Source organism: Mustela putorius, unplaced genomic scaffold (genome assembly GCF_011764305.1).
Source record: "Mustela putorius furo isolate JIRA1106 unplaced genomic scaffold, ASM1176430v1.1 tig00003983_pilon_pilon_pilon, whole genome shotgun sequence".
NCBI classification, from domain to species: domain Eukaryota; kingdom Metazoa; phylum Chordata; class Mammalia; order Carnivora; family Mustelidae; genus Mustela; species Mustela putorius.
The window spans coordinates 12,970,938-12,983,450 of record NW_025422123.1 but is presented as its reverse complement, the minus strand read 5'-3'; the positions used below and the strand labels follow the sequence as shown (position 1 = coordinate 12,983,450).

General features: G+C 38.8%; 1 protein-coding gene across 5 annotated transcripts in view; it reads left to right on the top strand.

The window, feature by feature from the left end:
- The window catches only part of LOC101676932 (24-hydroxycholesterol 7-alpha-hydroxylase), a 90,960-nt gene extending 80,308 nt beyond the window's left edge, over positions 1–10,652 (top strand). For 4 of the 5 annotated variants that reach the window (XM_013061695.2, XM_004739764.3, XM_004739762.3 and 1 more), the window contains 2 exons: positions 6,716–6,803; positions 9,758–9,927. In XM_013061695.2, the coding sequence (XP_012917149.2) occupies positions 6,716–6,803; positions 9,758–9,829 (160 nt within the window). In that variant the 3' untranslated portion in view covers positions 9,830–9,927. Of the gene's footprint in view, positions 1–6,715; positions 6,804–9,757; positions 9,928–10,210 lie in introns of those variants that run through there. The other variant, XM_045071028.1, reaches the window with a different exon arrangement.
- The last annotated feature ends 1,861 nt before the right edge of the window (positions 10,653–12,513 follow it).

The window sequence follows — 12,513 nt, the reverse complement described above, 5'->3', positions numbered from 1 at the left end:
AGCTCCGGAAGACAGCTCCTCAACCTGCTCTCCCTTCCGTCCCCACTATTGCTGAGGTAAAGAGCAACTGTATCCGAAATTCATCTGCAGGTCAAAAGTCACTCTTGACTCTGTGTCTTCCACATCCATAAGGCAAAGCCCATCATCCAGAGGATATCCAGTCTCTCACTCTGACTCATGACTATGTCTACCATCCTGGTCCAAGTCACCACTTTCTATTGTCTGAAAAATATGTAAAGTCTTCCTAATCAGTTTTCTGGCTTTCATCTACATCACCTTGTGTTTCATTTTCAGTGTAGCAGACAGAATAATTCTTCTGAAACCTAAGTTGTATTTGCTCAAAATGATCCAATGACTTTCCGTCTCACTGAATAAACTGTAGTCTTCAGCATGCCCCATGGGCTCTCTACTTGCCAGGGGTATCTCTCTCAGCAGCCCCCCTCCCAGCTTCTTGCTCATCTTTGGCAATACTAGTCTCCTCGTTGTTGCTCATTCTTCTTCCTCTGGATTTGTGCACCTTCTACTGCCTCTGCATGGAATTCTGTACCCAGATATTCATATGGCGTATTCTCGTCCTTCATTCCAATGTCTGCTGAAATGTCACCTCTTCCTGGAGAACCTCTTCACCTGAAACATTGTAGCACATGCCATCATTCCCTTTTTCTCTTACCTTGTCTTACTTATTATTTTAGTAGTTATTCTTGTACCTCATATATGCATTCCTTGTTTATTTATTTGCTGCCTACTCTAAGACTAGAATTTAAGCATTTTAATGAAAGCATGAGTGGGTTTTTGTTTGTTTGTTTATGGAAATAACTTTTGTTAACTTCAGCACTTAGAAGAGCATAAAGCATGGAAAGACAATAAATACCGAATGGTTCAATGAATGGAGATCACATTTTATCATAAGAACTCTTAGTACATAACGTGACAGTTCACTGTTCCCATAACTGTCACTGTTCCAGGAGGGGTAAGGAAGAAGGGCCTATGACTTATATCCACACCCTTGGTTGTCTTCTCCAAATTTCACCCTTAGTGTTCTGTGATGTTTGCTCCAGTCCCAGTTCCTCATGGAAGATGAGGTGCTGTTTCCTTCACACTGTCTCCAGCAGAGATAGGAAAGTGAGGCTCTTCACACCTCCTATTATATTATTATCTCTTTATTCTTCAAGACACTATCTCACAGGACCATGTAAGTGCATCACTCTTGACTGCACATTTAAAAAATTATACAGGTTTGATTTCAGACCATCACAACAAAGCAATTAGAGTGAGTCAAATGAAATCTGTGGTTTCCCAGTGCACATAAAAGTCATGTTTACGCTACACTGTGGTTCATTAAGTGCGCAATAGCATTATGTCTAAAAACTGCACATACCCGACTTTAAAAATACTTTATGGCTAAAAAACGCTAACTATAAACTAAGCTGAACTTTTGGCAAGTAGTAATCACTGGTCACAGATCACCATAACAAGTATAATAATAATGAAGAAGTCTGAGATACTGTGAAAATTACCAAAATGTGACAGGCACAAGGTGAGCACATGTTGTTGGAAACATGGCAGCAGTAGACTTGCTCAGTGCAGGGTTGCCACAAACCTTCCATTTGTAAAAGAAGCAGTGTCTGTGAAAGATGATAAAATGAGGTCTGCTTGTGGTACAGTCAAGAAAATATAAAAATTGCACATGGCGGGGGGATGCCTGGGTGGCTCAGTGGGTTAAAGCCTCTGCCTTCGGCTCAGGTCATGATTTCAGGGTCCTGGGATCGAGCCCCACATAGGGCTCTCTGCTCAGCAGGGAGCCTTCTTCCCCTCCTCTCTCTCTATCTGCCTCTCTGCCTACTTGTGATCTCTGCTGTCAAATAAATAAATAAAATTTTTTAAAAATTGCACATGGGGCATATGGGTGGCTTAGTCAGTTAAGCATCCAACTTGTGATTTCAACTTAAGTCATGATCTCCTGTTTCGTAAGATTGAGCCCACATTGGGCTCTGTGCTCAGCCAGGAGTCTGCTTGAGATTCTCTCTCTCTTCCTCTGCTCCTCCCCCTCCACTCATGCTCTCTTTCTCTCTCTCTCTTTCAAATAACTAACTAAATTTTTTTTTAATTGCACATAAAATATTTCTTTTACTAGGGCACTTGGGTGGCTCAATCAGTTAAGTGTCTGACTCTTGATTTGGCTTGGGTCATGATCTCAGGGTTGTGGGATTGAGCCCCAAGTTCCCCAAGGTCTCATAACACCCAAGTTGGACTCTGTGCTCAACACAGAGTCAGCTGCAGACTCTCTCTCTCCCTCTCTTTCTGCCCCTCCTACTCATTCTCTCTCTCTCAAATAAATAAAATCTTTAAAAATATATATTTCTTTTACCATAGCCCAAGAGAAAAGCACTTCACAGAAGTCCCCTATCCCTACCATTGTCTCCTGTAACACAGCTGTGCTTGTCTGTTGCAAAATAGCCGCAGAGCAATCACCCTCCTTTTCGCTTCATCCCTTCCCCAAGGACTTGCTTTCACTCCAATATCCATCACCTTCCTCCATTGGTGCATTTCTCCAAGGCTGAGTGTAGAACAACACTGGGGGCTTTTGGCATGACTGTCCACCATTGTCCTTCGGACTTGAGTTCTTCAAAACAGTCCTTCGTGGGCATGGCACACCATCTCCCCCTCTCTTAAGATATGTTCAAAATATGTATTCTTCAAATTCTCTACTGAATAACTGACGGCCATTTCAACACTCTCTTTCTCTCTTTCACATAGCCCCGAAAGGCAATCATCTTTTTTTCCTATGAGATATTATGCTCCATATCTATAAAGAGGAAATTAAATATTTACCCCCAAATGATCAAGGCTGGTCTCTCTCATGATAGAGTTAGTGTATTATTATAAAAAACAATGTTTCCTTTTTTTTCTTTCAAATCTTCAAAGATGTTTTTCTGTTGTCATCTGGCTTTCATAATTTCTGATGAGAAGTCTGTCATCATTTTAATTAATTAATTAATTTGCTTATTTATTTTGTCTCCCTCCTCCCCCATGACTTTTAAGATTTTTTCCTTTGTCACTTTTTTTAATAATTTGGTTATGATTTGCCTTGGAATAGTTTTCTTTACGTTTCTTTTGCTTTGGGTTCATTGTACTTAGCTCTGTATATTAATAGTTTTAACAAATTTTAAAATGTTTTGGCTATTATTTCTTCAAATATTTTTCTTATCTATCTGCATCACCAAATTACATGTATGCTAGAGTCCTTGATATTATTTTATAGGTTACTTATACTCCATTTATTTCTTTTTTTAGTCTTTTTATTTTTATTTTTATTTTTTAAAAGATTTTATTTATTTATTTGACAGACAGAGGGGCAGTGAGGCAGGCCACTGAGCAGGAAGTCTGATGCGGGGCTCTATCCCAGGATCCTGAGATCATGACCTGAGCCGAAGGCAGAGGCTTTAACCCCCAGAGCCATCCAGGCGCCCCTAGTCTTTTTAATCTATGTACTTCATTTTGGATATTTTCCATTGTTCCAATAAGTACCATGATCTTTTCTTTTGCAGTGGCTTATCTTCTGTAAATCCCACCCAGTGTATTTTCATCAAAGAGACTATATTCTTCATTGCTATAAATTCAGTCTGATTTTTTAAATTTTCCCATTTCTTTCTGCATTGTGCTTCTTCCTTTTTGAACGTCTGGATTATATCTAACTTGCTATCTCTGAGATCTGTCATTTCAGCATCTATTTCTTTTGAATGGTTTTTCTCTTACTTACATGCCATATTTCCCTGCTTCTTCTAGGCATGATTATTTTTTTAATAAACTCAAGACATAGATGTTAAGTGTCACAGATACTAAATTTTATTGTATGCCTTTAGTTTTAGGCTTTACTGTAGCATGTAGTTAGTTGCTCAGAAAAACAAGTTTTGAAGACTTGTTATTAAGCTTTGAGGAGTGACACTTAATTTTAAGATAAAATAATACCACTTCCACGGCCATAACCTTTTAAAGACCTAATCAATTGTCTTTGTTACAGGATCTTCCCACTCTGGTGGGAACACAAGCTTCCATAACTTGTGGGAGTCCTGTGCATTACTCAGCTTATGGCTCCTTAGCTTTCTTTTTCATCTTTCTTCTCCACCTCAAGTAGCTTTCTCTCACTTGCTGAGATCAGTACTCAGTCAAATACCCAAGGAGACTCCCATGTAGTTCTCGGAAGCACTCTTGCTGCCCCTGTGAAACTTTCTCCTCTCTTTTATTCTTTCTTCCAAATTCTTCCCTGAACTTTGATCTCTGTCTTTTTAATGTGATGAGACCCTCAGGTCTGTGTGGGCTTTTCCGTCCTTGCACTGTGACCTGGAATCTGCCATGGATGGTGAGTTGTAGATTGCAGGACTCACCTCATTTATTTCTTTTCTCTTGGAAATTTCCATCCTACACTGTAAGTCTTGCTCAGTTTTGCTGTTTTTTTTTTCCTTTCTTACTCAGTTTTTGAGTTATTTAGGGCAGGACATGGCCAGAAGTGGAAGTTCCATTTTGTTAGGAATTTGACAGAAATTTAGTTGTGAGAAATTCTGAACCTGCACAAAAATTAGCAGACTTGCTTTTTCTTAGAATTGCTTTCTGATTCAAATGAGTAAATATTGTATATATTTTACTCTAACAGACATTGATAGTCCTTAGAATAAATTGTTTTTAGCCCATATAAGTAAGTAGGGTCAAATTCACATTATATATATTTGTGAAGAAGTGATGTGTTATCTAAGTGGGTTTTAACAATAGCTGGAGTACTCAGGATTTCATTTGAAGTAAAATATAGTCAAGATGTTTCAAGAATACTAGTAGGCAACAAATTTAATTATCTGAAATGAATATAAGATCACTCATAATCATTCAGTTGTTCAATGAATATTGAGGATTCAATGGAACAGTGGTTCCCATCATTTGTGAATACAATAGTTTATAAGGGGGTAGGGCTTGCAATTAATTAACTGTAATATGGTAGGATATAGTCAGATTGTAAAGACATTGGTGGAAGACTATGTAAAGTGCCACTGAAGCACAGAGAAAGAAAGCTAGAAAGGACCGGAAATTGAATTTGTTTCCATCATCTATTCATTCATTGATTCTTCCATTATATTACATTCAGAACATGATTAGGCACCAGTACAGTACTCTGCACTGATAAGTCCCAACAATACAGTTCCTCCTCTAGGAGAGAAATGGCTAATAAGCAATTGCAATTCAGTGCAATAGATGCTATGGCTGAGGTGTGTACATGGGACCACAGAAGTGGAGAGGAAGCATGCCTTGTCATTGAAGCAAGTGATCAGAGAATGCCTCCAGAGGAGACTGAGCTGCAACAGAGAGTGTCACCATTCAAGAGATGTTAGGGTGGCTGGAGCATGGGTTTCAAAGAGGAATCAATGGGGAGGAAGTTGGGGTGATAGAGAGGCGGCATATTTTCAAAGGTTGTCCGTGTTCTCCTATGGCATTTGGAAGAAAATAGGAAGCATTTGACAGATTATGTCTGTGATTGTGTCAAATGAGGATAGTTTTACATTTTAAGTTCACTCCAGTGGTAGAGTGAAGGATAAAATAGAGTGAAGTGAAACTGGAAACAGGAAGATTAGTCTTGAAGCTGAGCTAATTTAGTAATCCTGGAGATCAATCATGAAGAACCTCACTGAGGCAATTGTGGAGAGACTAGAGATAAGGAGAGAGATCAGGTAGTATTGAGAAGATAAAACAAAAGGACCTAGAGCTTAACTGGATATAGAAAGTGAAGCAAAGGATTGAGTCTCTGATGACTTAAAATTTTCTGACCTGTTGGGCCAATTGTATTCATTAAGAGCCAGGACCCCTACGAGGCATTGCCTACCCCAAGGAGAGCTCAAAACAACCCACTGAGATGCAAGAAAAAAATAGCAGAATTCCATTTATATTCTTCTCTATATTTTTAGTTTCTCTTTGTGTGTGTCTGTGTCTTGCAAAGTATGTAGTAAACTAATACAGTAGTATGTGTATATACTTTATCAGTAAATGAGTATCAATGTGTTGTCGGATATACTCAAATATTTCATTATCAGGGTGTATGATCAAAAAGTTTGGAGACATCTGAGTAAAGAGTTACAAAGGGAATAATAAATGTGATAGTTATGGGAAATTTGGTAGTGATGGGGTAGTTATGGGTATTTGCCTATGAACATTTAGGCAGTAATTTCTAATGGGCAGTAGGAGTCCAGATCAGACAAGTGTCCAATAGAACTTCATGTGATCATGCAAAATGTTTTAAAGATGTACTGTCCAGTATTGAGATCAGTAGCCACATACGGCTATTGAGTACTTAAAATATGGCTAGTACAACTGAAGATCTGAAATTTTTCATTTGGTTTAACTTTAATTTATTTAAGTTGAAATAACCACACATAGTTAGTGGCTACCATGATGGGAAGCACTGATATGAACTTTGAAGAAACCTGGACTCTCATTTGTTAGTACTTCCACTGGCTAAGCATTTTACATACATTTTTAAGCTACCCTCTGGAGTAGACAGTATTATAAAAGAAAAGAACAAGGTTTTCCAGATTCTATCTTTTTAATGGTAAAAGTTCCTAAAGTGAAAAAGAGCATCCTTGCTCTGATATATGCATGCTTTCTAGATATTCTCTCTTGGTAGATATTTATGCATCTTTCACAACCAAGTGATAATTTCATATTTTCTTTTCAGGTGGTTTGCTCTGTTACAGATTCAAATATGCATTATTTTAATACTTTATAAATATGACTGTCGTCTTCTAGATCCATTACCAAAGCAGGTAAGTGTTTTCAGAATTTTAAATATCACGGTTTTTAATTTTGGTATAAATTCTAACACCTTGGTTTTAACTACTACAGATAAGCTGCTAATTTCCTTACGTAGGCTTAATCTTAACAGGTGTTTTACATGGAACTGGACTGAGAAGATACCCCTTAATTCCCTTACTTCTGGATCTGACCTATATGTCATGGAACCATAAGACCAGCACCAAATAGCAGTGTTCCCACCACTTACAGTGTTAAGGAGGTCCCCAGTGAATTCACCAATTTTTGACATTGTTTCTTGTGCTAAATTGACATGGCCTTAATTTTGGGCTTATTTCCCTAAAGAGGTGTGTCTATGGGTCTCAAAATGAACCATCAGTTTTAGAGGCAAGTCATAGACCTTAGTCCATTTGGGAAGCAACAGCATGGAAGAAAAGAGCAGACAGTAAGCAACAGTAAAGACAGTAAGCAAGAATGAAAAGTCTGTGACCTTATTCCTACCACTGATCATTGAATTGTCTAATCATTGAACTCCTCTGTGTTCCTATAGGTCTGTTCTCCTAGACTAGTGTCTTTCAAACATGTGCAAACATCAGAATGACCTGGAATCAGAATACTGGACCCCCACCCCTTGACTGCATGATCTAGGGACATCTAGGGAGGGGCAATAATTTGCATTTTTAAAAAATATTTAATTTATTTATTTGACAGAGATCACAAGTAGAGAGGCAGGCAGAGAGGAGAAAGCAGACTCCCCACAGAACAGAGAGCATGATGTGGGGCTCAATCCCAGGACCCTGGGATCATGACCTGAGCCGGAAGGCAGAGGCTTTAACCCACTGAGCCACCCAGGCCCCCCAATAATTTGCATTTTTATCCAGTTCCCAGTGCTGTTGATGCTGCTGGTCAGAATAACACTCTTTGAGGACCACTGTCCTAGGCAACAGGGAAAGTTTAATTCAATTCTAGATGTTTGGAAGTCATTTTGAAGACTCTGGATAAAATGTGCTGTTTCAACTGAGGATAAAGCTCAGAAATTAAGCATTGCAATTTCAGGGCTATTCCCATAGCCTGTTGTGCTTTGATTTACTCTTGATATAATAAGGCTAATGTATGGAGGGATAAATAAAACTCTTGGGTGACATTTCAATAGAAATTATGTAAGTACCTAGGTGACACAGACAATATTATATTACTCATAAATATGCACATTTCAGCACTTTCTCCTGATTTCTTTTGCACTTCTATTTTGAGTACATTAACTAACAGCGATGAAGAGCCCTCAAAATCCTACCATGAAAGGGAAACCAAAAAACCCTTCACAAAGGTTCTCAGCAAGTATAGTTTTATTATCAAAATGAAGATCAGGGCCAGGAATATACTCACAAAATACCAGTTCCTGGTCCATTGAGTTGGATGTCACAATTTTGCCCAGGACTGATTCCCCATCCAAATATTTTCCCACCAGTGAGAGGACACAGAAATGCCTTACCAGATTAGAAGGATGACATTTGTCAAAACCATGTAAACCTAACTCCAGCAATCAGTAATTTTCACCAGTTTCTTTGGCAAGATTTTGCCCAGTTCTCTCTTCCTAGCTAAGAATTCTATTAGTTATATTTATTATACTGAGCTACACAACATTCTATTTCTGTTTTGACATACTAAGAACGTATTTTTTAAAGATTTTATTTGTTTATTTGCAGACAGAGATCACAAGTAGGCAGAGAGGCAGGCAGAGAGAGAGGAGGAAACAGGGTCTCCGCGGAGCAGAGAGCCTGAGGCAGGGCTCGGTCCCAGGACCCTGGGATCACGACCCGAGTCAAAGGCAGAGGCCTTAACCCACTGAGCCACCCAGGTGTCCCACTAAGAACATTTTTAAAGAAATATCCCACAAAAGGGAAAAAAAGAAATATTATTTCATTTTGTAAAAAGTATGTCTAAATGAATTCTCATGATCTCAAAGGGCATTTCATTTCATAATTCTTATTCTAGAAAGAGATAAATTAAAATTATGCAATTGTTGGATTGGTACAATGAGGTGATCAAAAATACAGGGAATGACCTTCAAAGTACCAGGCTCTTGTATAAGATGGGAGGGGATGGGCTGACAAGGCATGTTCTGAACACTCTTGTCAAGCATGGGGGCATCTCTGGGCTTGGAAATTAGCTTCCCCAAAGAAATATACTTGTCATAGTAGCAAAAATCAAATTCTAGAACCCCCAATTTTAATTTTTCTGGAGTCCAGTGTTTTATTTTATCTCAAAAAGTCTTAGGAAATTAATTTTAACTCATTAAGAACCAAGAACTAAACAAATACTATAGAGCTTTCCAAGATCCACAACTAGGCAGCAGTGTCCAGATGCTAACAATAGGGGCTGTTCATTTTGAGCATTTATAAGACCAACTTCATTTCTCCTGCAAAAGCAAGCACATTTTTGCTAATACGTTAAAGTTTTGTTTGTTCATTTGGTTGGCTTTGTTCTGTTTTGCCTTTTGGGGGGTCATGAGTCCTTAGATAATCTCACAAAAACTATGGATCCCTTTTTTTAGAAAAGTATGTAACTTTTCATACCCAGAAATTTGCAGTTGCAATTTCAAGGAGTCCATGACAACCCTGCACCTCATTCTGTCAATGCCCCTAGGAATCTCCGTGTTAAGAAGCCCATTCTATGTCTTGTTGCATTCAAACCTGACAATAGACTGATGACTTAAATTGGAGTGATTGTCTTTTCCCTGTTCTTGATTTCCGCCCACCCTCAAGGCTGATAGAACAGGTTGCAAATATCCATTCCTTCAGTGGAAGGCTAAAATTGATTCTTGACATTATAAGACACATAAAGCAAACACATCTGGTTTTCCAAACCTAGACTTTGTACTTTTAGAGATAATTACACTTGAATAAACCTTTGGTCTAAAACCTTATGTCTCTTAATTTTTATATTTCTTCTACATTTCTGCTTTTAGAATCCTCTCCATTTGGTGGGTGTCCAACAGCCAGAAGGACAATGCCGAATTGAATTTAAACAAAGAAAATGACATCTGTATTTCCCTGATATGTCGTAGTCAAGCAGAGAAAGACAACTATCATATGATCTCCCTGATATGAGGAAGTGGTGATGCAACATGGGGGCTTAAGTGGGTAGGAGAAGAATAAATGAAACAAGATGGGATTGGGAGGGAGACAAACCATAAGTGACTCTTAATCTCACAAAACAAACTGAGGGTTGCTGGGGGGAGGGGGTTTGGGAGAAGGGGGTGGGATTATGGACATTGGGGAGGGTATGTGCTTTGGTGAGTGCTGTGAAGTGTGTAAACCTGGTGATTCACAGACCTGTACCCCTGGGGATAAAAATATACGTTTATAAAAAATAAAAAATTAATAATATGTTAAATAGGAAAAAAAAAAAAGAAAATGACATCTGTTGGGTCTAAAGAGGGCTGGGGCCTTCTGGAAGAGTGATTGTCCCCATCCACTAGCCTGGCAGCATCTAGACCTGAGCTCTGCTAAAACATACTGCTTAACTTAGTTTTAGGATTTAGTTCAAGAGCATGTCTAAATGGTAGGTGTATTTGGTAACTTAAGAGTAGACCAAGAATCTGACATCACTCTCACGAGGTCTGAATACAGGGGTTATAGAAGATGTTTAAATGATTTTTAAAAGATGCATTTCCCCAGGAGTTGCAATTTGGTTTCATGCATAACTGTATTAAACTTTAAATAGAAATAGTGCCACTTGAATGAAAATCTTAGTAAACTATGAAGGCCACATACTTAAATTTCTATTTTGAAAAAGGCTAAAAGTCTTAGAGTCTAAGAAAATATTAAAACAGTTATTTTTTTAGTTTTCTCATTATTATTCCCAAATGGCAATTGCAATTCTTTTTTTGTTTTTAATTTTTTTTTTTAAGATTTTATTTATTTGACAGACAGAGATCACAAGTAGGCAGAGAGGCAGGCACAGAGAGATGAGGAAGCAGGCTCCCTGCCAAGCAGAGAGCCCGATATATGACTCGATCCCAGGACCCTGAGATCATGACCCGAGCCAAAGTCAGAGGCTTAACCCACTGAGCCACCCAGGCGCCCAGCAATTGCAATTCTTAAGTCCTATTAATATAATTTTTTATGGTAAACAAGACTAGTGCTGAAACAATGAATAAAAGGATAGCTTTCTAAGACCTGTGAAGATGGGGAGCATGTCTTACACTCTTTCTGTGCTCAGCTACACCAGGACAACACCTTCTGTATAAGGTTTATTCAGTAAAGGTATGCTGATTGATATATTGATTTGTATTTTAATGAAGGTGAAAGTACTCTTGATTCAAGACATTAGTAATTATAGGTAAAGAGGTAATATTTTTGTGGGTAGAAACAGAAATAAAGTGAAGTCAAGGCAAATAAAAGCATTTGAATGTATTACTTAGGACTTCTGTCTGAAATATTTACTGTGAAACCATGAAAAGAAAACCTGTCATGCCCCAGGAAAAACACAGGACACTAGTAACAGAGTGCTCAGTGATGTCATGATTTGTCCTCTAATATTCAGTAAAATGCTGCTTGCCTCCTTTATTTCACAATAAATAAGCTTTGTGTGCATGTTGTCCTCTGGATTATTTGCTCCCCTCTGCTAGAATTATCCTGCAGAGTTGATAATGATTGCTTAGTCATCTATTTCCTACCAATGAGCAGATGACTCCCTAGGAGAAAATTAAGTACCCTGGAGTGCATTAACTCTTCTAGGCTAATACAGTGATTCTGAAGCCAAGCTACCAGCTTACAGCTTAGCTTAGCAGGTTTGGGGTCTAGAGATGGGAGGGGCTGAAGGAAGCAGCTTAGAAGACCTGGCAGGGTCTGCTAAATATGGCGGGAGTGTTCTTCAGGCAGGCATGTCTTCCCAAACAGCTGAGGCCCAGAATGAAACACAATATTTGCCTATAATATGCATTTCAGCTGAATTTGCAGCCACTCAGGGCTAGTGTTTATCTCCATACTCTTGCTTGATAAGGGTAAATGTTAGCTGACAAGTTGATGTACTTTAAAAAAGGATGCAGACGCAGGAGATCCATTAAACTTTGATAAAAATGGTAAAAATAAAACAATGGTAAGAGAAATATGGAGGTCCCATATCTATTTATTTCCCTAGCTTAAGATTTTATATTATGTATCTAAATCACTGCTATGTCCGGGCTAAAGAGTTCAAAGTGGCTGTCTCTCTCCGTTGGCCATGGTGTAGTAAGAACTCTGTATTGCCCTCTTCTGGTAGGTCAGGCATTCAGCTGGGCCACAGCTGTGTCAGCTTTGGGAAGAGCTTCCATCTTGTCAGCCATTGTCCAAATTTTGTTTCCGGCCTTAATCAACCAACCAAACTTCTTGCCATTGCCCAAGAGTCTATGTACATTCTTACCTCAGACTATTTCTCCCTCCATTCAAAGGACATGGCCAACTATACTGCTCAAAACTCTGCCCGGTGGGAGAATTTCTCCTCACCACTGTCCTTTGGGGGCTCTCCTGAATGTGGCTGAGCACAGGAGATGTCGGTTTGATCCCTCGTATCAAGCCAACCAGTATGTCATCTGGGCCCAAGATGTTTTCTCTCCTCTGTCAGCTAGTCATACCCAGTGGGCCAGAGGTGTGGATTGAGAGAGCTGCATCAGCCTAACTGAGGTAAGTGATGACCTGTTTATGTAACTGACTTCTGGTGATGACTTGTTTATGTAACTGA